Genomic DNA, 27,503 nt, shown 5'->3' with positions numbered 1-27,503 from the left:
CTCAGAAATTACTAAGGAAATGTGGTTGACTATACTGTATTGCATATACAGTACTTACATACAGTTGCTCACATGTATAGTGTTCCACTCCTCGGTGGCATTACCAAACATGTGGTCAACAATATATTTTTTTGGAAATATTGTTCTTGAGATTTGTGCTAAGCAATATGATAGATGTAATACAGTATCTGAAAAGAAGGTTCGACTATGATTCCAACATTACCCCCTGTTCGGAAAGGCCACCAATGGGTGGAACACTACCTGTATACTGCACATGTCGGCAACTGTACATACTTAACCACATTTCATTAGTCATTTCTCCTGCACTGCACTGCTCACCAACTACTCCAAGGGTTTTTAAGAATAAAGAATGTAAGTGCTATACTATACAGTATATGTGAACTAAAGTACTGGAATAAGTTTCAAACGGTATATAGACACACGGGGAAAGAGGAACAAAAACAATATGTACTTCAATATAAAAAGAATTATATACTACTGTAGATATATATATATATATATTCTGCACAATATAAAAACCATACATTATTTCACACCAACAATGCATAAAAATATTTACATTTGTTTTTACAATATTACAAAAAAAAATTAATGCATACATAATTGGTATGAATATACAGTAATACCTATAATTGGAATAAAAAACACTATCATATGCCCTATCATCACTTCAAGTGATAACACGTTTTAATAATGTGAACCACATTTACAGGGATGACAGCTAAAATGAGTCCCAGTCCTGAAAGACCCCAACCTAAGTTGACCATGAGGATTGGGGCTCCAGTACATAAGACTTTAATTTTGTGGAGAGCCATTCTGCAGGACCCAATCCTAATGGTAAGACTTGGTTACACTGAGGCCCAGTAAGAGTTGAGCTCACTTGACCCGTAACTCTTAAGTGTTTAAGAATTAGCCCTTCTGACTAAATGTTAAGATAACTTGAAGCAACACATAGCAGAATGTCTTAATTGTTCTTGAGAGGTACACACAGTGAGAAAACAAAATTTAAATCTGTACTTATAAAAAATTACATATCTATGTAAAGCTTGGAAATTCATGAGAAGGCCAAAACAGAAGAGGGGTAAAGAACAGAGTCCTTAGAGTTTTTCTGCAAGGACCATCACAGACAATCAAAGGCCTAAAACTGCCATGGTCACCATGAAATTCAAGACTATGGTGTTGCCAAGGCCAAAGTTTCAATAAACTGACTGACCTCAAGGTTGAGAACTTATAGCACTCAAGTTGTGAATATTAGAACATAAATCTTAATTTTTATGATTTGCATAATACAGGTACAGTATCCTATCAACAATGGTAGTTACTGTACAAGCCTTTAAATTAATCATTAAACTACAGTATAGTATATAAGAAGACTTAAAATTTAAATCCTAGAATGGATTAGATAATATGGGAATTCTTATGAACATGATGTGAATAATAACAATGATGATGATAATGATGAGGACAATCATTATATAACTTTACTTCTAGTAAAGAAAAAAAAAACATATAATAATAATCATAAAACTGGAATAATAATAATAATAATAATAATATTATTTTTCAAAGACAAGCCTTTTCCCACTTGCTTACAGGAAGAGCACCACAGTCTCCCACCAGTTGTTCCTTGTGACAGAGGAACACATTTCATATACCTGTTAGAGAGAACGAATGATGGTAAATAACAGAAGAGTCTGTACTGTTTGTGCTTTTGGTGATCCCGGAGTGAAAAAATAAATAAAAATTTCACTCTTACAAGTCTTTCCGTGCCAAGATATAAGAAGGTCAGAAACAGGAACAACCACAGTCTTCTTTGTCTGTCATTCATTCTCTAAAATGGCTACAATAAAAATAATAATACTGTAATGATGATGATGATGATGATGATGATGATGATAATAATAATAATAATAATAATAATAATAATAATAACCACTTTCCTTCAGAAATATCACTACCTATGATCGACATGTTTTTATTCTACTGTCTCATGCTAGGAATACTGAACAATAAAATGAAAGACTGCATATATTTTAAGTATAGAACAAAATTTACAAAACAATAATAGTTTCTTTTTCATACAAAAGATCAAATGCAATAGACACTATTCATACCCTTGAGCTAGTTTCTTAACCAAATGACTGAGCTTGTTTGTGCCTGTATGATGGCAATTATAGAAACAGTACATGTTACATACACAGAAGTCACTCAAGCCTACAATAAGGATAGACTTAAAGTTGTGTTCTTCAATTTACCTTTGCTGTTATAACACTATTTAACTAATGTACTGTACTGCCTTATCTCATACTACACATGACTACAGTTTATGATATAGTAAAGCATTTATGAACAATCACATACAGGTTTAAAGTGAGCTTGAGGTACTGTATACTCAATGACGCTACAACATTAGAGCTGAATTAAAACTGTGGACACCAATGTGAGGGTAAACCTTTTTTTTAATTTAGATTAATTCAGTTTTAATCTAAATAAGCAGGTGTTTAGAATAAGCATTGCTTGCTAAGGTACACTTAAATGTTACCTTACCAAACCAAGGCACCAGATGTTATGTATCCTCTTGTATGGGATAATATCACCACATCTGAGAGAGAAAGGGAGTCAAAACTTGTTAACTCTCATTTTATCTTTGAATTACTCTGGTTCCTTCATGACAATTACAGGCATATCTTTAAGATGCTGTTTCATTATAACAATTATTGATCTGTGAGAAATTTTCACGATAAAACCTTGTTGAAAAGAACCATATTTGGGAGATAAGTTATACTGTATACTCCTTTTCTATTTCAGGCTGATTAAAAAACAATAAATGAAAAATAAGTCCATAGTTTCCTTTCCTACCAAATTTGTTAAGCCAGCCTAATTCTGGGGTGGATTCAATTGTTATACCTGAAGAGATAAACCAGGATGAGTAAGAAACATGTGTGAAGAAAGTCATCACAAACAAATGCTCGAATGCAGACATAGCCCGACAGCTTCTTGTAATTATAAAGGCTTATGATTTGTTTATTATGGTAAACTCCTTGAACAATACCCCATCATTGCATCACATCCACCAATCAAAATAGAGAGATCAGATACAACACTTGTCAGTCAGACCAATGAGAACACATCATGCTGAAAGTTAGGACTCTTGCCATTTTGTCTGGTCTCCCCATTTTGGACTGATGACTGTGATGAGAGGGGATGCCTATAAGGTAAATATCCCTCAATACTGACAGAAGGTTGTCTAAGGACTTGATCTTCCCAATCATAAGCAAGTATATTATAAGATGCTGATTGGTAGAAAGAATAAACCAATATAATCCACCAGAGAAAACAATCACTCAAGAAGATGAAATTTTCTTCTTTATGTCAAGTATATAATATGAATATATTGCAAATTTTTCCATATTTTTTTTTTACATCAAAACACGAGACTGGTATTTTTCCTCCTTTACTTTTCTCAGTCAGCTCTATAAGGTTAAAAGTACAGTACCATGAATATAAAAAAAGTACATAATAATCACATCTCATTCTCCATCTGCATCCAAGCTTGACAGGGCTGTTAAGCGCTGAAATTTTTTGATGATTATGCCATTCTCCTCAAGTAGCTTCATCACTTCCTCCTGAGCTTCACACATCTCGCGCAGACTGCCAGTAATAAACACCTTTAAATATGATTTCTAAAAGGTAATTCTTCAGTGAATATAAATTTATCCAAGTCTATACTAACTAACCTTCTAAGTCTGAGAGAGGGAGGAAGGCAGGGAAGTTTATAATCAACTACTGTACATCCCTTTCTCTCTCTCCTCACTTGAATGACTTTTTCCCCCAAATGATAACTCCATAATGATGATCTCTACCTAATTTTCTCTATTCAAAACTTAACAAAGTACCCAGAAATTTCATCAACGTCCCATTACTCCTATTTGGGATATTCTTTCATTCTCTTTCTCATTATGGCAGAGGGGAGCTAAAACCATTGAGTAATACAGACACTCACTCATTCACTCCCTCTAACAGCCTTACCACACACGATCTACTAAAGTATAATTCTTCTTAATTTTCTCTGTAAACTGCAACAAAATTCCCACACTATTTAGTTCAGTAATTTATACAACTATTTCTAAATCTAAAATAAATTTGAATATCTAAGAAAAAAGTTTATACTAGGGAAAGGAAAATCAAATAAATATCTCAAGTTTCATAAATAACAAGAACAAATATTATATAAATTCTGCACAAAAGTAATACTGTAGTAGTTACTAAAAAGATCATTTAAACTTAAGATACTTGGGCAAATACTGTACAATTATGCACAGTATTATCAAAACATTTAGGTAATTGATACAATCGTCAGCATCTCTGATATACTCACGTCATTTTGACTTTCGCTTTGTTTAGGTCTTCCTTCTTTGACTTCTGTGTGTCGTGTGAGTCCCTGATTCTATTGGATGTCTTGCTGTCATCAGAGTCTTCAACCTAAACACAAAATACTAAGTAAGTCTAGATATTTATAATTGAACCTAAACATAATATACTAAGTCTAGGTATTTATAATTGAATCTAAACACAAAATGCCAAGTAAGTCTTGGTATTAATAATTGAATCTAAACACAAAATACTAAGTCTAGGTATTTTCAATTACAGTACAGTACATGTAAGTTGTTATCACCGTGAAACTGGCCAGTCATGGTAGTCAAAGTTTAAATTACTACTATGGTATTTTTTTTTTTACCTAATATTCAACTTCAATTTTCGAACAACTAAGGAAAATACAACAAGTAAAAACAAATGGTGGTGGTGGTGGTATTGAGACCTTGATACAGAAGTGCAGGAATGACTGGTAGTATCATGAATATCCAAGGGTGACTCTGCAAGGCTCATTAATGAGCCAAGTGTGGGAATACAGGTATCCCTCGAGATACTATAATTATGAGAACCTCAGCTTCTTTACACAGTATAAAATGCAATACTGGTTGACCATTACCATCAAGACTAATCCTTAAGGCCTTAGTACAGGCTGGACCAACCACTCCAGTGTTTACTCTTCATACAGTCCAGGGACTCACATGACTTAATACTGTACTCTTAAAGTGGTAATAGTTTTCACTCATGTGTTTCAGCCTCCTGAGCAGTGGCTGTTATACAGTAAATTGTAACTCATAACACAACCTCCATGGTTGCAGATGCCAAGACAATATCTGTCAGAGGGTTGATAATTATGTGACCCCTAGTGAAAGTCATTCATTTTAATGGCTTTCTTTATTTCAAATTATTTGATAATACCTAAGAAAGATTTTCTGCTGCAATCCCTGGGTCAAAGCAAATAGTTACACTGCCACATGTGGCCTGCAGGCCACATTAGCATTCCATAAATACCTGTCTGAAGTCTTGTTGGAACTTTCAACAAGTACTGACTCATCACATTGTTACCCTTGTTTGAAGTCTTGCATCATCTTGAAGTTTTCTATCTTTGATGGCTGCAAGAAGCTCTGACAGTGTGTGGTGGTAGCTGTCCTCTGTGTCACCAAAGGTGGCTTGGAAGGAGGTGAGGAGTGTTTCATGTTTCTCCACATCTGCTTTTTCTATCTCCGTCTGTACACGCTGAACTTTGGCAACCCTGGAAGATGTAAAGTAATCCCTCAATTTATCTATGAACCCATGACCATTCACTTAGAGGTATCCTATTTAGAGTTCAACTTGAAAAAGTTAATTGCAAACACTTACTTGCACCAGTCAGCAAGATTATCTGTTGTGTGATGCAGTGTTGCAGTGACAGAGGCCATCAAAGTCTCCAAGCTTTTAGCGGTCTCCTTCATCTTCATCTTCTCCAACAAATGGAACTGTTCATCATTGAAAGTCAAGGCTGAAAGCGAAAGTACAGTTGAAATCCCAAAGTGGATGTGAATCTAATGAAGCAGAGAACTGATTTTTTTTAGCTATAGTCCATAGACATTATTACATTTCCATGAAAACAAACTTTAATTCCATTTCATAGCTTATAAGTCCTAAAGAGTGAACTACATGATACCACTATCATATGCTCATTGACAGATCCTGCCATTACCTTCAAGTGTTCAATGCTCGGTAACAAGGACATATTATAAGTATGGTCAATGTTCAAGCTACCCCCAGTTACACTCGACTCAAATCCATAAATATTACCAATCACCTTAAGGAAAACCCATTAATTCTAAAACACACAAAGCCCTTAGCCAGGGGAGGCTCGAGAGTCTCGATTGATCCCCCTGGAAAAAATACTCTCCCCAGTAAATACTAATCAACTTCGTAATTTTTCAGTAAATACAGTGAACACTGAATTTAAAAGTTTCTGACTGCTATTTTACTTTAGCTATCTCCCCTTTCACTTGTATATAGTAATATCTCAGTTAGCCGGAATTATCCGGAAAATTTCGGCTTTGGGAATGATTTTCTGAGAAAATTTCAATTCCGGCTATCGGAGAGTTCCAGGTTTGAGGGATTCCGGCTAACGGAGATATTACTGTATACAAGTGAAGTGGGGGACAGCCAAAGTAAAAAAGCAGTCAGAAACTTTTAGATTTGGTGTTCACTGCATTTACTGAAAAATTACAAAGTTGATTAGTCCAAATTTGTCAAAAAGTATCCTCAGACACGTACTCCTTGCTGCTCTGTCTCTCAGAAGGTGTTGCCATGATTCCCGCATCTTGTTAACATGTGTCGCTGCTTTGTTTGGTGCTCTCTCTACAGCTGCTGCATCACTCCTCACCTGCTGCCACTGACGACGTAGTTGCGCCCCACTTACCACCCTTTCATGTAGCTGGTTCACCACGGGCACTATGGCATTCAGAGAGTCACGTACCTATGGAAAAGGTTAACGTGAATTACACTGACTAAATAAATATATTATCTAAGTCAGAAACATCTTTGATAAGTAAGAAATTCTAAAACATCATTGAAAAGTAAGCAAATTATAAATGTTTCAAAGCAAATTGTAACATAATAAATTTATGTTGAGGTGCCACTCTGTGATGTTTCTGAACAACAAGGATTTAGAAATGGCAAGACAACCAGATATGAACAGTTCAAGGTGGAAGGAAAACATAGGCTACAGCTGGAGGTTTATTTTGCAAAGTTTCAGTGCAAAATAAACCTCCAGCTCCAACCTGTGCTATAAACCATTCATCTGTCATTATGGATAACTCACAACTGAAGATCTTGTAAATTATGGCCTCTAAATATAATATGTAACATCACAAGATGGCGGATATTTTGTATTGAGGACTTACAACCTGGAGGATCAACTTACACAGGCAACTGGAAGATACAATATTGTATTTACCTTTGAGTATCCAGCCCCTGGACTTTAACCTTCAATATCAGATTACTAATTCTGATTACAGTACTTATTTTTGTCTTTACTTACTCACCTAACAAGATTAAACACTTCCTAACCCCTTGTGTACGGGGTCCCCTCTGAGTATCATGCAAATTAATAAAATCTTGTAATGTATCTTTTTTTTTTTTCATGAACCATAACACCCTTATTTGCCCCAACCAAAAAAGTACTGTTTTTCATTCATCCATGAGTAAATAGTCTCCGTACAACCCCAAGACTGTTTGTTCATTCAGTCACTAAATAAATTGCTTCCGTACAATAGTGAAAGTTCTAGTGATGCATGACAACTTAACTTATTATAGTAATAATTTTTTCTATTGATTTTGGTTTGCCACTACACTGGTGTTCTATTTTTTCTTCACACTTATGTCACTTTTTCTTTTCTTTCACTCTCCCAAAATACATAATTTTTGGCTATAACTTTTCTGTCAACAGTATTCAGTTATATTCTTAAGAAATATAACTTCAAATTCCTTCATATGCACAGTCTTCTAAAGACCAGAAGAAATTAAACCCACTAAACACTTTTCAAAATTCACACAAACACCTCACTACCACTACTACTACTACCACCCCCTAGAGCCTCTACCTCACTCTGTTAATAGACACAATTCCTCTCATAACAATGGTGATATGATACACACTTATCTTCCTTATATACCAATCAATTAAGTCACTGTTGCCCTTTTTCCATTTGGGTAAATTTCATGCACGTTTCTTCACAAAATTATTCTCCAGCAGCACCAGCAGTAACTTCCTTAATTTTTCCTACAGTGATTCTGCCAAATAGCTCACATCCTGTACCAGACAAACTAACATCTCCTTAGTTATGTCATGTGTTTCCATAAAAGTAGGGGAGAAAGGTTGTTACAAGGGTTTAAGGAGAACAGAGAAGCTGCTGTAACTGATCTAGAAGAATAAAATGAGACTAAAAAGCCAAGAGAACATATGCAAATGGCAGTGAAGAATAAAAGAGATACAGTTCAGAAATTCCATATGAGGAACATATTAAGAACATCTGCCTAACACAACAGACGAGACATAGGTGGAGCTATCACGTTGGGGAAGTGAAAGGATGAAAGTGTTAGTGAAAGAAGAAATAAGTGATCAGTAAGGAAGTGGTGACACTGGCTGCAAAGAAGCTTAAGAGAAGTAAGGTACAAGGAGTGGATGGAATTCCTGACACAATTTTAAAGAGAGAAGGTGAAATGAGTGGAAAATATCTGGAAATGGGAAAAAAATATCTTAGTAGCATTAACGGAACTGGAAAATGCATATGATAAAGTTGACATAAAAGTGACGAGTGAAGTAGTGAACATGTGTGGGATATATGAAAAATTCCTGAATACTGTCCAAAGGTTCTCTATTTATATAGAGAGTGAAGCATGCATCAAGTGTGTGTCAAGAAGGAGGGAAAGGGTTCATGGTAATAATGGGACTGTGAGAAGAATGCTGAAGACAGTACTGTACTACCATGGATGTTCAACATTTACATGGTCAGAATAACAAGAGAGATGACAGCAGGTGAAATGGAGAGGTGTGCAAGTAGGAGATACAGTATAGAAATGAGCAACACATCTATAAGGTAAGTAACAGTATATATGGACTAATAAGAGGGAGACACGAAAGGAGGAAAGAGGAACATGAGTATTAGATTGAATGGAGGAAGAAAAGTACAGTTTAATTGTCAGAGAATGGAGCAAAGTGTGTGATGAATTGAGCCACAGTGAAAGAGGGAATGAACCAATAAAAGCATAGAGAACTTAATATATAGAGAGAATACTGTGTCAATGAGGACACAGCTGTGAAAATTCAATTGTACAGGTGTGACACATTTGACCCTAGATGAAAGAGAAAGAAACAAAATGAAAGTAAGAGAAATGATGTTTGAGAGCAAATGGAGGTGACAAATTGTTGACCAAGGTATCCTCAGGTGGTATAAACATACAGTGATCCCTCGGTTAACGAGATTTCGGTTAACGAGTTACCTTCCATAAGATTCTTAACTTCGGTTAACGAGCAATCCCTCGATTAACGAGTTTTTTACGAGCCGACCTCAACATGTTTTCGCTTGCATTTGGCGGTCCACCAGCTGTAGTATTAGTCCGCCAATACAGTAATTGGTTCTAGGGCTTAAATTCCTTACTATTTTAGTAAATATCAAGAAGTTCATACTATTCAATAATTTTAAAAGTTTTATATTAGATTTTTTAGTCATTTTAACAATTATTGAACATAATTGAAGTATAGGAAGGTAGTTTTTTGCGCGCCATACAGCCTGTCAACACACCATACAGGCGTCAGTCTCTGTGTCTTTTCAGTGGAGGTAACATCTTGCTTCAGACTCTCTTCAACTAAATGCTTTTTTTGTGTGTTTCCAAGCAAATTATTGGTCAATTTGAAATATATTTTACATATTGACAATATATAATGCAGTGCAGTGTTGATTTAAAGAAAATTTCTTGAATTACACCAAGAGAACTAAAATTTTATGGGTGAAATGGCGCCATGAGGTGACTTCTCTTCTCCCTTCTCCTCCACCCGCATTCTAAGAACACAATTATCGCGTTATAGCAGCTTTCTACATACACACCTCAAACTAAGTGTACTTTACTACCTTTTTTGTTGAATTTAGGCAATTTTCGGTGAGCTGGAACCAATTACCCAAAAACCCATTGAAACAATGGTTTCGGTTAACGAGCAACCTTCTAGAACGAATTGTGCTCGTTAACTGAGGGACCACTGTACTGACAGAATAAGAAATGAAAGACTGACAAAAAGAAGAGGGAAAGGCCGAGAAGAAGATGGAAGGAAGGAGTAGAGGAAGCCTGAGATACAATGGGTGTGGCGAGCCAAGGTGAAATAATGAACATGAATGATGGTTGAGTATGGCATCACATGGTTATAGGGGATGTGTGTGTGTATATGGTAGGTCAGGCTAAGTCTTGTGTAGTAACAGGGATAAATCAAATGGATACCTTGAGGCCTTGTTGTGGAAAGGGATCACCATAGCAGAGCATATCTATGGTATTGCAAAAGTGATATAGAACAAATTGCAGTGAAAGAGGAAAGATACTGTGCTTACTCTTAATTCTTGCCATCCTTCATGACAGCAGAAAAAGGCTTTAGGAGAAGGAAGCAGTCATTGTGCTAAAATTAAAGTTTGCAAGAGTAATAATAAATAAACTTGGTAGCTAGAGAGAGCCAGATCAATGTGGGTTTTGCCTCCCTTACCTAATCATTTAAGTTATTTTTCTACCTCTTGTTGTTCAGAATGAAACAAGTGCAAGTGCATTGGACCTGTGCTACACTGCTCCAAATAAATAAATACCAACACTTTACACTCACCACCTTCTCTTCATCACTGGCCTTTTGCACCAGCTCCTCAAGCTTGTCAATCCCTGGTTGTGAGGATGCCTAGAGTGCCATCACAATGATTTAATAGCATATATAGGTTAGGTCAGGTTAGGTTAAGGTCAGGTCAGGTTAGTTTAGAATATGTTAGGGTGGATTCTAGATACCACCACCATAACTGCTAGAATATATACAGTATAGCAGTCCATTCCATGTATCAGCTCAAGTCATATTCTTCATGCAATATTTAGGCCATTACTGTACAGGTTATTGAAGAAAATAAGGAATGAACTAATCCAGTCTATCTTAAACTTGTACCTAAAACAGGAGGCAACAATGTTGCATGACCATTAATACCAGACCCAACAGGAAAGAAAATGGTCAAGTGTGTGTGTATTGGTTGTCATAGCTATTAACCACACTCTCTGTTATCACTCTTACACTTAGCTAATTCTTCTTTGGGTCTGTTGGGCAAAAACTGCTCGCAATTTCAAGAAAAAAAATTATAGCACTAAATTACTTACAAAAAGGAGCTTCATATCTCAGAAACACACACAACACACAGGCTACTAGTGTACATTAACAAATACACACATTGCATGTGGAGCAGCTCAGCTAGGAGACAATATTATACAGGGATCAGATCACTTGCATATTGTCATGGTTTTTATCATAATTTAGGTACCATGTTATTGACTCCATACTGTCCAGCTATGTAATGTTAATATACTGTATATTGTTCAAAATAGCGAAATAAGTTACACATTTGCGATGTATTGACAAGGTGAAGGCTGGCGATATTGTGTATACAGTAAAGTATAATCTACCTCTCTACCCTGAATTCACACTTCTCAACACTGCTTCTTAGTTATTACTCTAGCTGTGGTCCACAGCCTGACAGCCCTATGATGATTTGACCATTGCCAACTAAAGGGTGAAGATGAGGATGCTCTGGCAGATTAAAGACATAAAAATATGTGGGAAAAATAACCAGTTTTAGTACAGTAATTTGAGTGTAATTTAGTTAAGAAGACACAAAGGGGAAACCACAAGCCATCCAAGGGAACTTAGAAACCACACCACAGCACAGTATATTCTTAAGGACTTCACAAGTGTCAGTTGCGAATGCCTTATGAGTTATGTTATACAAAGACTGACACAACGGATAAAAATCTGAAAAGCTTTAACCTAGGATAAAAATGGGGCACATCAAAGTGAAACAGGTTATGTACTTACAGCTTTCTCAGAGTCAACCTTATTGTTGACCAAATCCTCTAATCGTTCCCTAAGAGGCTGTGAAGATGTGTCCTGGTTGCCTCCACACATCTGGGTGAGCATGAGGAACCTGCGGTGATTAGCCACTAATTGACTAAAGCGGTCACTAACAGCTGATGTTAAGGCTTGTACGTGGCCCATCTGATTCTTAAGACTTGTCAGCTCCTGAACAATCACCGCTCTGAAAATATAGTAAAATAGTCTATCTGTTGACACAATGTAAGCATCCAGAACAAAATGTTACATATAAAATACTAGCTAATATTCAGTCAATAGTTCAATAAAAAAATTTAGATCCACAAAGAACTTTCAAAGAATAATTAAGTTTGTCTCACATGACAAAAAAGAATCATATATTATACTCAGTACATAGAATACTATCACAACAACATACAGGTGTTAATCTTTATATAGTGATACTTAAGAGATCTAGTACTGTACTGTACTGTACAAGCTGCTCTTATTTAAGCCAGTTTCAGAAAAACTGGATTCACAATAAGCAGTTTATTTTTACCACCAACATTGTATTAACAATTGGCTCAGGTTCACACATAAATAAGTTGTGCATCCCTCTTTGCATCTTCACCACGGCACACTGTACATTATGAGAAAACATCTGATACACCTCAATGATGCCACTAGAGCACACCTACAGCTTGTTGTGTCAATTTATTTGTTCTACAATACTGTACTAAACTTGAACAGACTTGATTCATTCTTCACGTTCTTTTCAAATAAAGCAACAATACCCCTGTTAGCCAACCTGAGTAGCTCTGTTCTCCTCTCAACATGACTGTGCCACTATTGTACCTGCTGATGACCCTGACAACCATGTATTACCTCTCCTCATGTAACCATGTAGTTCTCTGCCCTTACCTAACACCAGTCTCCACTCAGGAAAACCACAAGAGAAAGTATTGGTGTGTAGAGTATTCTCATTTACACTTTTCATTCAATATAACGAATTTTTTTTATTAGTATATACAGTAAAAGAAAACTTAATACAGAACAGAATCATCATCAAGAAGAGGACTTTGGATGTGATTAGCAACATAATCCCCTTTTACAAAAGAAACTGACTTCATTATAAGGTACCAGCTTCACTAAATCATCATATTCTTTGAATGTAACCATAATAAGTATCACATATATCTGTGGGACTAAATTGGTCTGGAAAATGACCACCAACCGCAAGTGTCTGTAATAGAAATCTTATATCATGTCCTACAGTAAATCTGGTACATATGAAGCAAGTAAATAAAAACTCCTGAAGTAATGCACCTCCAGAAACAAGATAATTGTAAAACTGTCATTCAACCCAAAAAAGTACACAAAGTTTAATTCTTATTTTGACTGGTGAGTACTTACATGAACATGAGTACACTGTACTCTGTCAAATGAACACACTTTGAGAAGTAGTCAATCTTGCGTTTAACAGCATGACCCACAGAGCACATGGACTTGCCAACAGCAGCATCGTGCTCCACACTCACCAATGCTGGGAAACTGCTAAACTTCACAGCTGTTCACGAGGAATAAAATAACCATGAGCTAAAATTCTCAGCTGTTTGTGAACAATCTCATGATATATCTCAATTACTGTACCAAACTACACAGCTGACAAGTGCTCAAATTCATGTCTCCAATACCTCCCTCCCATAGAAGATCCTTTTGAGGTAACAGTAACAGTAGACCTCCAGCCATCCTATCATTCCCATTTTTCTCATAAGAGGTTAACTTCCATCAAATGTCATGATTAAAAACAAGAACTTAAAGAAGAGAATTTCCTTTTTTATCAAGGATACAATACAGAGTGAAAAAATATTAAGTAGGTGATTTGAAATTTTTTTTGCCCTATTATAAGTGCAGTATTATTCCTAATTCCAAAGTGTGCACTGAACGTTTAATTATACAAACACGGCAGGTAAGTCTAAAGTAACAATAATCTAATTAAATTTCCTTCAAAAAAATAATACAGGCACAATTCTTAAAACTGTCTTTTAAGAATATGAGAGACATAAGACTCTACCTGGAGATTCCGGCAAAGTAAGTGTAACATCATCATCCTGCTTCGAGAAGAGAACAATTGGTGTGCGTGGGGTGGTTGAGGGGTATGAAGACGCTGGCTGGTCTGGGGCCACCACATCACATAAGTGCTTATTATCGTATAACAACAACTGGTTGTCTGGGTTCATTTCTGTCTGTTCACATATAAGATATTGCAATTCCTCATACCTGAAAGGCAAAAAAAATTTTTTATCTTAACAATTGGTTATCTGGGTTCTTGTCTGTGTTCACAAAATATTATTTATCTTAAATTTGGAATAGTACTGTAATTTTATGTGTACAGTATAATACAGGAAAGTTCCATGAGTATTTACTCTGGTTGCAAACATCATGGTCTGTGCTGTACAGCATTATATGCCTGGGAATTGATATTTCCTGAGGTATCCTCTGTTAAAAATGCAGACATCTACATCTTAACCCAGTCACTCAAAACACAACATTTTAGTCCCATATCAATCATTTTTAAAGCCCTTTATGCTTTACAATAATCTTGAGATGAAGGCTGGGTGATCACCAAGTGTGTGACCATCAACCCAGTGTAAGAGACTTGTGGTTAAATTTCTTGCATATTGTTCCGGTGAATTGGTTTTCTCTAGATACTGTTCACTAAAAACATTCCTCTCAGCTACCCAGGTAATTCTCTATTCCAGTATAAACTGTATGTAATTCTAATGAGACAAAGATCAAGTCTAAACAATATGATTAGAAAACAGATAATGATGAACTACCCTGAACTCAAATGTACCGACTGCAAGTTGCCATTATGGTTGACAAACTCTCTCAAATAGACAGTGGGACAAAATTGGAATCCTTCTCAATAAGAACAGATGTTTATAAATAATTATGGCATGAAGTACATTGGTTCCTTGAATGATTTCATCTTCTGGCCAATACTGGTGACAGCAACACAAAGAGTTTACTATAAAAGTGAAACTTATAACTGTTGTTTCAGAGAGTAATTTTTTGTGAGGTTGACATAATTGGATTCAGCTGTTGTAGACTTAAGTTCAAACTGATTCTACAGTGATGCAGAGAAAATACCTGATTTTAAGACGCAAAACTAAACAATAAAAACAGTAATACATGAATGTCCCTTTACCTGTGCTCTGGGCCCATATAGACAGTCAGTGGCTGAATTTTGTTAACAAGGAAAACATGGGCCACTTTCCTACTCAAGATCATTGTCACTTCTTGGAAGAACCTCTCAAAGTTCCACATTCTCAGGGGGTCCACTTCTAGTAGTCCTGCTAGTAGAGGAGTCACTAGCTTTCGTAGGCCTCTGGTGTAAAGAAGAATAAACCATTTTTCAGTCAAAATTTATCAGCAAATTTACATTACAGTATAGTATACTTTTCAGTCAATTTTACTTTTTTTTTATAAATTAATGGGTTATATCCAGGCTATGCCTTCATTTTCCTAAACTGTAAAGTTGCACATTCAAAACAGAGTGAATTGGGGGATGGGGGTGCATCAGGTGGAAACCAGAAACCTTTAAGACAGGAGGCAAATGCTGCACCTTAGTAATTTTTAGCAAGTTGGGACTAATGTATTTCAGTAGAGCTCTAGGTCCTACCAACTCATGACTTACGAAGAAACATATGTAGAACTTACAAGAATTCGATGCTCAGGGGTCAAATCTAGAGTATAACTTTGGCATGATTTTGTTTTTGATACCTGAGTTTGTATACACATATAAAGAAAATTGCAGTTCCTCTTTTGGCTTAAAAGTAAGTGTTATGAAAATTTTTTGAATCCATTAATTTTTTGCCCAGACACAGTATAGAATACACTCACTCATTCACACATACACAGTTCATTTCCTTCTTATGTACTTGCCAGTCTGTCTGTCATCTAACCCTATTCTACTCTCAACTAAACTCCAATTAGTTTCACTGAGGTAAATTACACTCTGATCATTCATTCTGAAATAACACTACAGCATAAAAAGCAAAAAATACATAGCCTGTAACTCACAAACTGAGTTGGCAGGTTTCAGGAAGGTCTGTGCACCATTCAATGGGTCCGTTCTCTGAAGTCTGTACTCCTGAAATAACGCCAGGTGCCTTTTCTGTAGTAATGTGGTACATGGTTTCTTTATTGCGTCTGCCTCCATAAGGACGGAAAGGGAGTTGCCCAGTTGCTACATGATAGAGTGTCACACCTGAAAATCAATAAGAAGACTGATTGAAATGTACCAAAAAAGCACTTTATTTAATGGCCTCAATCTATAATACAAATACAATGCATTTCTTATCAAATTAACTACTTAACCCTTAAGCCCCAGGTTAGGGTACTGCTGGCAGTAAACCCCCTGGGGATAAATCAAGAAAAAATTAACTTAAAAAAAAAAAAAAAATATGGCGGGAAAATAGTCGGACGTTCTGTAACGTCACCCGGGGCCTAAGGGTTTATAGTGTACTGTATACTGTACATAAACAATTTCAAGTACGTAAAACAAAACAAATCAATCATAATTCATAAAATAGTCCATCTAATGTATCACATAAAAGCTCTGTTATGAACCATTACCTCACACTGACCTGTACCACCCATAAGAACAACACTAATATCCCCTTTTTAATAATGATGCTTCTTAAATGTGCCTCTCATAAATATAAAGCAGTTCAGTAGCTAACACCATGTATGTAGAAGAGATCTGCCTCATTAACCCCTGCACTAAGGGGACACCACGATTAATATTTTATTTGGCTAACATCAGACAATTTTATTCAGCACAGAGGGGACCCTATACAGGGGTACACAAGAAGTTAAGAAGAAGAAAAATAAATTAAATTCATTCAATGTTTTTGACTCCTGTCATTATAACCAGAACTATCAGAAGAATGGCTGGTTCCCTTCACCTTAGGGTATATTATACACCTATGAATCGTTTGTTCAAAGTTATGCCGACAGAGGAGAACAAACACACCGAGTCCCAGATTAATATAATGAAAACACTGTAAGGCTCTTGTCACCTGGTTCATTGGGTCTGGTTACCCGTTTTATTTTATTCTTGCTGAAAATGAAGGCCTAAGAAAAAAAAAGGAAGAGAAAAGGGAAGGCAGGGAAAAGGGGGAACAAAAGGAGTGGAGTGGGGGGGCAGGGGGGGGGGTAGGGAATCAGGGAAAAGGGTAGAGATAAGGAGGGGGAGAAAAGGGGGTGACCAGATCATATCCACTTCTCTAAGGTTCTTCAGTGTCAAAATGAGAACTAACTTGACCTTATCAATACATGAGTACATTAAAAAATATACAGAATATATAGTATATGTTTGTATACAGTACCTGTATATACTACATCATCTTACAACACTCAAAGTCTTACCTATAGACCACAAATCTACTCTAGCACCAAAGGTTTTTCCTACTGGCTTTCTGAGTACAGCTCTTTCGTACATATCAGGGTGCTGGAAAGGAAAAGAAATCATTTAAGACAACACAACAACAGTTATTGCCGGGAAGACAAACAAATGAAAAATATTTATCCCTTAAGGGTAAATAGCTGTGCTTGTGTAGGAAGCTAAATTTCAGTCCTAAGAAAAAGTCACTCAATGTTAACTTAAAATGGATTATAAAAAGATGTGACATATTCTAGTTAACTTTAATAACAGAAATAGAATACAGTTATTATTACAGTATTTGAAAATTGTGAGTTCGAGCTATTCAAAGACTTAACTAGCATTAAGAGTGTCAGAAGTGTTCGTCAAGGGGTCCTCAATTTGGATACTAATGATAATGATACAGTATAATATACCACTTTATGGAACTTATGCCAGGTCTTGTTGAAACATATCAACATACTGCACTGTATACCAGATTGGGTTAAAATCCTTGCATTATGCTCAGCTGCATTAAATTAATTACACACACACAACAACAAACAAACAAACAAACACACAAACAACAAACACACAATCAAAGAAACAACAAACAAACAAAGAAACAACAAACAAACACACACACACACACACATTTTCTATCAGAAAAGGACATACAAATTAGAGAAAACTTTACCAAATATTCCTCTGTGCCATACAAAGACATAAACTGTTGGTCATCCTGCAACTCTCGCGCTGCACCAAAGTCTGTGAGTTTGTATATTGTCGAACCATCAACATCTATAAATTTCATGATGTTGCCGGGCTTGAGGTCACGATGAACAAGGCTGTTGTCTCGTAGGTGCTTCATACCAGCAGCTATTGGGATAGAATTAAGGTTAAAACCTACAAAATTTGAAGAACTGCCACCTTGTCATCCCAGCTAACCCATACAAGCATAGAAATTGATCATAAAATGATGGTGATGATGATGTGTTTTATGGCCACCAAATTTTGACATAAAGTACATGTATAATGTTTTGATTATGATTAAAAGAATAACTGGGCATTTGATCATAACTGTGAATAATTGCTATACTGTACTGATCTGTGTTTCATATTCTATCTATAAATATGATCAACAACCAGAGCCCTTAATTACAACAGTCATTCCTCACAAACACCGGTCTTTGTAATACTGAATTCGCACATTAACATTTACTTTTTAACACCGGAAAAAAAGAATATAATAAATGATTAAAACATGAAATATATAGAAAAAAGTAAAGAAAAACAAGTCAAGAAGAATCCAAGCAGTGCAGTCACACAAACCACATACTACAGGCGCCACTAAGTTCTAGAATTATTCACCCGAAAGCCTAAAGAATTTATGAATTTTTAGCTGTGAGTTTTCTACTAGTGAGGACTGATTCCATAACCTGAAAATGGTAAAAAATGGTTATTATGATGGAGTATTGGATCCTATATTACCACAAAACTACACATTGAAACATACTATATACAGGGTATAAGTTACTTAACTATCATTGTAAGAAATCTCTAATATCCTATACCAATAAAAAAAAGAAAAAATGCTATTCTTAAGCAGCCTTCCACAGGTGGGCATTAATACCAAAATTCAGGGATACATAAACTAAAGGAGGCCAAATTAACATGATAAAGAAAGTTACATGAAAACAAGATGTAAAATAAACCAAACTACCTGACTGATAAAAGTCCACTAATCCCCTTTACTAAGGAGACACAACTTTTAATATTTTATTTGGGTAAAGCTAGACGACTTTATTCAGCTCATGAGAGAACCCCATACACAAGGAGTTAAAACATGAAAGAAAATGCAAGTACAGTATCTATAAAAGAGAAGAAATACAAGCAACAAATAAAAGTGGGTGTTGTATGCATGAAGTGACTGATCAACCAACCTAGGTGTGAGAGGACTAGGATGAATTCTCCTTCTTCCAGACCATGACTGTTCTCTGGATCATCGAGTATGTTGAATAGCGAGCCACCGGTGCACAGCTCCATGACGATCACTTTTCCTCTCCCCTCTTGCTGAAGTTGGAGATAAGCCGTACATATTGGTAAAGGCACCTCAGACATGGCATCATACACAGTAAAGGTGTTCTGAATTGGGTTAATATAATCATCTCCTCTATTGCCAAGTTTAACAAAGAGTTAACTAACCTCTTCCTCAATGGCCAAGAGCTTAACAATGCTCTCATGGTTGACTTTCTTTAGCACTTCAAACTCCCTCATCTGTACCTCATGTGGCCGCATGTGTGACAGCTGATTGAAAGTTTTGACAGCCACTGGTTCACCCGTATGCTGACAAGGAAATTAAATTTTTTTTTTACTGAAATGTAATAAAATCAAGAAGGTTTCCTCTATTGGTGAGGAAAATAACCTCCAAAAATGAAGAAAAATAGACACAAATCCTCAGAACCAAAAGTACACCCCCATAAGGAAGACACAGTGTGAACAGAGAGCACAGTGCTGAATGATGTACGAGGAAGATTAAGACGCTGATGGGCGATGCAACAGCGACTACAGGGTATCTGGATTTGTACTCTTTATGGAAGGAGAGAGCCATAGTAGAATATGCTTATAACTCCAGTAGGCATAATTAAATAACAATGCATGAAGAGAGAATGTGTGAGTATAATGTGTTCTTGATTCTGGCCTTTTATATTAAAAAGCAAAACGTTTGAAAGAGTGAATAAAGGAAAATGTAAATTTGTTGAAGAGATGTGCTGTTTGCAAGATATTATAGACGAGCAGAATGATAGCATGGCTACCCAGTTGCTCCAACACCTTAGACACAGAGCCTTAACAAATACAAAATGCTTACTCTGTTGAGTCCCTGGAAGACGGCACCGGTGGCTCCCTTGCCGAGAACTGATGTCGTACACCACACATAGTTTGCAGAACCTCTCAGAAAAGACATTCCGGACACGCTCACCTGATGTTACATGTAAAGCTCAAATAAACAAAACAAAAATACACAATTCAATTTCATTAAAAAATTTTGTTTACATCAGTAGCATAACAGTTTCCTTTTTTATTTATGAAACACAAAGTACAGTTCTGTAATACTAGATGTACCCCTGTATATTATTATAGCAGGTAAATACATAAAGTTCCCTCAACCTTAATTTCTTTGATGTCTCAAGGGTAAGTCATAGTGAACATTATTTGACATGGATGATTAACTTCTTGAGTCCTGGGTCCTCACATACAAGCCACCCAGTGATGGTCGAACTGGCCTGGCCACTCATGTGAATACTATACAGTATAGTAGTGTATTGGTAATTTAGATGACCAGCACACTCAACCCATGAAAGTTATGTTGATATTATTTATTTGGTAACTAATGTATTGTTCTTTTTCTTGTCTTGACATCTGTAGCTAAGGTAGAGGGACTATTGGTTGTGTTAATAGGTGGAGGGCAAAGATTAGGATGTTCCTATGATTTAGTTGCTGTCAGAATCAGGAAGCGAACAGAGTATACGTATTACCCTAATTCAGATTAGCCCAGTGGACGAATAATTTCCTTTTTTTTTCCTTAATTTAAATTATACCAACATTGAAATTTTAATGAATATAATGACCAACACTAATTAATGGATTTCAAAATATACTAAACCACCCCGAGGACTTTTTTTGGGGGAAGGTGGGTGGGTGGTGGGGGGGGGGGGGGCAAATTTTAAGAGGACACAGCTTGAGGGATCAAATCAGCTTTTTTAATTTTCTTATTAATGAATCTTTCTCATACATTTGACTTGATTTGAACACTTGACCCTATCACTTTTAAGATAATGATGGCATAAATTGTCTAGAGAGAAAAAGAAGGATATGTAATAACTACGTTTCCCTTAATTACATTTGCATACATGTATCTAAAACACAGGTGATAATCCATATTTGTGTATTATTGTATATCCAAACTTTCTCAAATGTAATATACCGGTACATTTAAAGATGACAATTCATATCAATACATTGTTTTGAGTTTAGCTGTTCTAAAATGCAATGTATACTCACAACAACAAGACCAACAATCTATGATATATTTTCCACATCTGTGCCTACAAGTACCCTTACTATCTACCAGTCAACTTGATACTATTCTGACTAAATGCAGAAAGACAGATACAATCTAAAACATCAGTACAGTAAAACAGAAGAACAAATAACAATGGATAACTCCAATAATTCCATAAATCTTCAGGTTAAGTGACAAGTTAAATAAACACTTCCAGTTTACCAAAACAATTCATATCATTCACTTTTTTCTTCTTCAGAAAGCTGGTTCCTTGGTAAAATTGATCTCCCGACATTTTTTCTGATATACCCTGTATACAATATTACACTGTGTTATAATCTCTCTAATAATAAGTCAGTTTTTCTCCTGAGATTGTAGTCACTTGTCAGTCTGCCGAGACATTCCACTGGGACAACTCAGTTACTGCTTCTGGCCACAACTCTCATGATATCTTTCCTGCTGCATCAACCCCTGCTAATGGACTGGCTGACTGAGAGAACTTTTAGACTTCTGTGTAGTACATGCAGATCCAATTTATCAGGATACTTGGGTGACCTTTTAATTCAACGAAGTGTTCGTATACACACCACACTCATAAACTTTATCTTATCAGCTTCCTTCTCTGGCTGACATGAGTAGCTAAAACGACATCTTCTATTATGTAATATGTCAACTAGCATACTGGGAGGAATGTTATTACAAATTACTTCTAAGAAAAAATACAGTAGATACAATTACAGTATGATAGGGAGAAATGCTGTGTCTGTAGTCAAATCACAATTTTTAATAAAGTTAAATAATACAAAAGTCTTTACGGTACTCTGGAGAGAAAAGAAAACATAGGGTGTAAGTACAAAGTAAACAAACCTTTCTTATACAGTATGATAAGATATTATAAACATATAAACTGTATATTTTCTAAAAAGTATAGATAAGCAACTTTTCACAGTGCAGTTTCAGGATACAGTACTGTACTAAATATTAATGCACTATCGCACTCAGAACAAGCTGGGCTTCAAAAAAAAAAGAAGATACTGTACGAGTTTCTTTACTACAGTAGGTTACCAGCCATGTCAGTTGTGGGTCAAGATGTTACACAGCAGAGTATTATTTTCATGCAATATCTACTGAGTTTACTGATGGATTACACAGGAGACATAAGACAAGCTGAAAATTATAAGATTAATTTTGGTTAAAGCAACCTCAGGTTTGTTAAAGCCGTTATCACTACAAATTATTGTCCTCTACAGATTATCTCTAATAAGCTGCAGGGTAAACAAAATGAATGACATGTAGTTGGGTGTAATAAATGAACAAGCTACTAAAAACTTTTGCAGATATACTGTAGCTATGAATAAAATAATTAATGGTATTCAGTAATACTGTACCATGGTAGAAATTAAGTACAGTAGTGCAAGAATGAATTGCACAAACATGGATTTGAAAATACAATACAGTACTGTACTACAACATCACAAGAAACAGCAGATAAAGTAATACTATATATGGTCACAGTGAGGCAACCTTAAACAATACTGTATGAAAGGAATAAAAATAATACAATAACTCGAATATTTTTGCATTTCTACAGATATCAAAAGCCCCCACCATCACCACCAGTTACAGCAAGCGCATGCACTACAACTCTGGGTTAGTACCTCTCGTTTACTTGCATCCGAGGATTTCTTAGAGGTCATTTTTGCACGATTCTGAAAAGGGGACATTCTTATGAAACATGCACTTGATGACATTAGTACTATACAATTAGTCACAGATGTTATGCATGTTAGTATTGCCTTATAAAGAGTCACTACCAGGGGTTCATGGCTCAAATGTTCAAACCTAACAAACGCACAATATACATGAATTTCTCGACAACACATTCAAGTTACAAAACCAAAGAATTTTTTTTTAATTCTATCCATACAATACAGTACACCACAATACTCGACATTATCACAAAACCTAACTGTAGTGACCACATAAACTATCTGGTGAGAATCTATAATACTTGACAACATACAATACAGTACTATAACTGATACACTTTAATACAGTAGGAACCTCTTTTATCCAAAATACAATAGTAAGGGCACTGTTTCATATACCGTAATTGACTTTTTTCACATAATGTCCCTCGAAATTGGTTCAATAATTCTTTAAAGATGTACTATACAGTATTATAGGCATGTACTGTAACTGTCGGAAGGAAGTAAGAAAATAACATTTGCACTTACCTAAAAATTCCTCTACATATTCAAATGAAAATTGCAGGACCATGATGTAAGCAAAATAAGCATCATCTGAGGTAGCCACAGTGAAGCAACAAGAAAATTGCAGGACCATGATGTAAGCAAAATAAGCATCATCTGAGGTAGCCACAGTGAAGCAACAAGAGGCAACCTTATCAAGTCTTTTAGCCTACCTCTAATATTACTGCAGTTAAAACTGCATCATAACCATAATCACCAGCATCCATAAACGGTGGGTGTAGAAGAACTTGGGACTGGTCTACATATACAGTACCATATACAGTACTGTAATGTACCTACATTGTCTACCGTACAGTATATTCAGGCTGAACTGTATACTGTACAGCACTTGTAGTTTATGCACCATACATGCCTATCCAATTGTAAATATGTACAGCTCCTCTCCGACTTACGACCTACTTGACTTACGACCACCCGCACTTATGACCTGCCTCAGTTGTACCAAAATTTTTTCAAATTACGTATTTTTGAGTCCCAACGTCAGTGATTGCGCTGTGTATTGACAAAATTTTCGTTTCTAATTCACTTCAAAATGGCTGGCAAGCTTAAAAGTGAGAGTTTTGTGGTGCTGAGAAGAAAAAAGAGACACCCATTTTAGATTTTCTATGTACCTGTATTATTTAAGCATTTTCGACTTACGACCTGGATTTGGGTCCCTAACCCCTTTGTAAGTCGGGGAGGAGTTGTATAATAATAATTTTACTGAATAAATGTTATTATTGTATTATTAAAGTTTTTAAGAAAAAAATAAAAGTGATTTGTAAATAAAAGTACAGTAACAGTACTGTTGTTAAGTGTGTACTATTAATGACAGCACTGTACCACCACCATTTGGAATGCCTGCTTCTGAAAGTACAGTGGCAATATCAGATAATGGATGAATTATCACACAATAACTGACTGGAAAAATTCTTGGAATTTTTTTCTGATGTTGGACATTTTCAGATACTGCGCTGTACAGTATTAAAGTTTTAGATAAATGAAGTCCTACTGTACAGTACAGTATATCCAACTATGACTGCATCTCTAGATTTACCAAGGATCCAGAATTCGAAACCATTAAATATTTCATCATATAAGACTGTCATTAATAATTTCAGATTCAATAAAATAACACTCAACATCTTCGCCACATAAAATAAAAGTACAACCTAAAGAATCCAAAATGCTCAGGACCAAACCCTTTGCTCCTTTGCTGAAAGTATCAAGTGATGCAGCATTGGTGTGGCAATGGTGATAGAATTGACTACTAGTAATGCAATCAAGATGGAATGTACTGTACTGTTCCAAATGACTCAAGGAAGAGTGTGATCAAGGGTAAGACATGGAAAATTATGGAAAGTGATTGAGAAATTGATAAGGGAGAGTAGACCTAAATAAAATGTAGTTTGGGTTTATGCCAGGCGAGAGAGGATTATAGAGACAATATTTATGGCCTGGCAGCTACAAGAGAAATATCTAAGGAAAGAGAGGAAATTGTACTTCATATCTTTAAATTTTGAGAAGGTATTTGGCATGGTATAGTCTCACCCAAAAGTTCATTAACTCTCCCAGCCAGCTATTGCTGCACTGCCTGCTTCAGATGTTTGAAACTGTCTCAGTACCAACCAGAACATGAAACCGATACAAATGAACCTAAAGGTTCGAAGTTCATACATCTGAAGCAGGCAGTGCAGCAATAGCTGGCTGGGAGAGTTAACAAACTTTTGGGTGAGACTGTACCACATGAAGTAGTAAAGTAGGCAATGAAAAAGCTTGGAATCAAGGAGTGATCACAATCTTTCTAAATATTCAGTACAGTACCTTAAAGCACTTACGGTATTCATTTCCAATTTATATAGCTTTCTGGTTTATCTAACCAGTAATAAAAATAGAAATGGACAAATTTTAATAATTTCCATACAAAGAGATACTGAGTTAGCAGACTGCTTATCAACAAATGGCAGTTGTCAGGGTACTGTAGTTTACAACAGTGTCCTGTTAGAATGAGTCACACTAGGTAGAAAGTCTATAATGTAGGTAAACACCTGTTTCTTACCACTCAAATATCCCCAAAAAGGTTTGAGGAATTGCAGCTTTCCAACAAACATTTGTGGCTTTGATGACACACTGTTCAGGTTCGAAACATTGCCCAGGACAAAACTGCCAAACTAACAATAAGGAAATTGCCGTTAAACACTGTAAGTTGCTGTAAGGAACAATTTTAAATCGTCTATAAAAATTATGTTACTGCCAGTTTTTCGTGTGCAAGGAACAGAAGTGTTTTAAGGTCTACAAAACTTTCATCTTTCAGCACTCACATACACAGCTGATATCGGCGGTAGCACTGAGGTGGAGTGCCATTGTTGATTCATGTTCAGGGAGAAGAATAAGAAAAACAAAAGTTGGCAAGTTGTAATTCCAACCCATTTTTTATTATACAGTATTTGAGAGGTAAGACAACTTTTCACCTACAAATTTGTATTTTTTTTGGTAATGGTGGAGGAGACAGTTAGTAGAAATTGCTAATGGAATTGCACCTAAATTTCTGGAGGTGCTATTTGAATGACACTAAACATGAAAATGGAAACGACAATGCACAGAACCTGACCTAACCAACCTAACTTCCTAACCTGGGGGCAGAGCCTCTTGGGCCCTTGGTATATGAAGCAAAACTACTTTATTTTGATATCAGGTACCAATGAAAGCATATTTCTTGAAGTGGTATAGTGTAATTTGGAAATAATGTATATCCAAAACTATAATATGGGATTCAAATCCAAATATATGAATCTCATCCTTTATACAAAAAATTGGTTATGATCGTAGATAGAAAAACAAAAACAAAAATCAAATAAAGTTAAGGAAAAAGTCGCCATATCATTTATATTACTTACTATCTTCCAGCCAAAACCCGTGGAAAATATGAACGGATTCTATAAAGTCCTTCAGGTGCTAACCATCTGGTCCACTATTACCTTCTTTTCTTGTCTCCTAAATGCAAACTGTTGATAACGGTTCCATTGTCAGAGTATGACAATAATTTTTTTTTATAAAAGATGACATGAACCAAGCAATCCTAACTTATTAAACTCCTAAACCAATAACCTTCAACATTTTCTAGTTAAATCAGGTACAGATAGATAAGTTGGGTTAGGTGTAGTTGGTTTATTTTTCTTTGAAGTAAAATAATTCTTGAGGTGGATCTGGTCTAACCTGAGGTAAGACGCACCTTTTCAACAATGCAAGTCTTTCAGGTAGGCAATTTAGGTGTGATAGAAAAGTAAAGTAAAAATTGACACTGCAACACAACACATCACTACCACTATGAGCTTTGCTGCTGTACACTACACTGTCACTGGTTGTAAACTTGTTGCTGCATACTACCCAAAGGAGTTACACAGCTCTGACAACATTTCACAATACCACAACTGTAAAGTATATATAAAAAACAACCACAAGCAACAGAGAACGATGCAGAGTAAAAAAAAAAATCTCCAGCTACATTTGGAAGTGTAGTAGTCAAGGTCATGATACAGAGCCTTCCGAATGAAAACAATTTCCATTACAATAACGTGTGTTGGAACACTACACTAAAGTCACACTAGACACGCAAAAACCTACCGAGATGTTGACCCTTAATAGGCACCATACTAACATGAAAACTGTGATAATGAGGAGAGAGGTGCAGACGTGAGCCAGTCAACACAAGAGCCTGTCTGTCACTGGCTCATAACACACGAGGTAAACAAACATCACAGACACAGCTCACAA

General features: G+C 35.9%; 1 protein-coding gene across 5 annotated transcripts; it reads right to left on the bottom strand.

The window, feature by feature from the left end:
* Positions 1–503: 503 nt before the first annotated feature.
* Positions 504–27,503, bottom strand: LOC121874198 (inhibitor of nuclear factor kappa-B kinase subunit epsilon-like). Of its 5 annotated transcripts, none has more exons than XM_042378203.1 (17): positions 27,388–27,495; positions 23,136–23,186; positions 20,284–20,394; positions 19,620–19,760; positions 19,358–19,487; positions 18,112–18,293; positions 17,423–17,504; positions 16,073–16,259; positions 15,198–15,377; positions 14,061–14,266; positions 13,400–13,553; positions 11,993–12,212; positions 6,664–6,865; positions 5,752–5,890; positions 5,458–5,644; positions 4,400–4,503; positions 504–3,672 (listed from the first exon to the last, which is right to left on the bottom strand). In XM_042378203.1, the coding sequence occupies exons 2-17, from the start codon at positions 23,172–23,174 to the stop codon at positions 3,552–3,554; spliced, it is 2,385 nt and encodes a 794-aa protein (XP_042234137.1). In that variant the 5' UTR covers positions 23,175–23,186; positions 27,388–27,495; the 3' UTR covers positions 504–3,551. The 5 variants fall into 5 exon arrangements, with proteins under 5 accessions (XP_042234137.1, XP_042234135.1, XP_042234139.1 ...); XM_042378201.1 differs by having other exon boundaries at positions 27,354–27,404; XM_042378205.1 differs by lacking the exon at positions 23,136–23,186 and having other exon boundaries at positions 27,388–27,503.

Source organism: Homarus americanus, unplaced genomic scaffold, assembly GCF_018991925.1.
Source record: "Homarus americanus isolate GMGI-L3 unplaced genomic scaffold, GMGI_Hamer_2.0 scaffold49667, whole genome shotgun sequence".
Lineage (NCBI taxonomy): Eukaryota > Metazoa > Arthropoda > Malacostraca > Decapoda > Nephropidae > Homarus > Homarus americanus.
Note: the sequence above shows the minus strand (reverse complement) of the source record. Positions and strands in the feature narration are given on the sequence as shown.

What these genes read in the sequence shown, in the direction of transcription:
- LOC121874198 (XM_042378201.1), bottom strand. Translation starts at nt 27,389, where the DNA reads ATGTTAGTATGGTGCCTATTAAGGGTCAACATCTCG. An exon ending in CGGATGCAAGTAAACGAGAG is followed by an intron (nt 20,395 to 23,135) that starts GTACTAACCCAG and finishes ATGTAACATCAG; the next exon opens with GTGAGCGTGTCCGGAATGTC. An exon ending in TCTTGGCCATTGAGGAAGAG is followed by an intron (nt 19,488 to 19,619) that starts GTTAGTTAACTC and finishes CTCCAACTTCAG; the next exon opens with CAAGAGGGGAGAGGAAAAGT.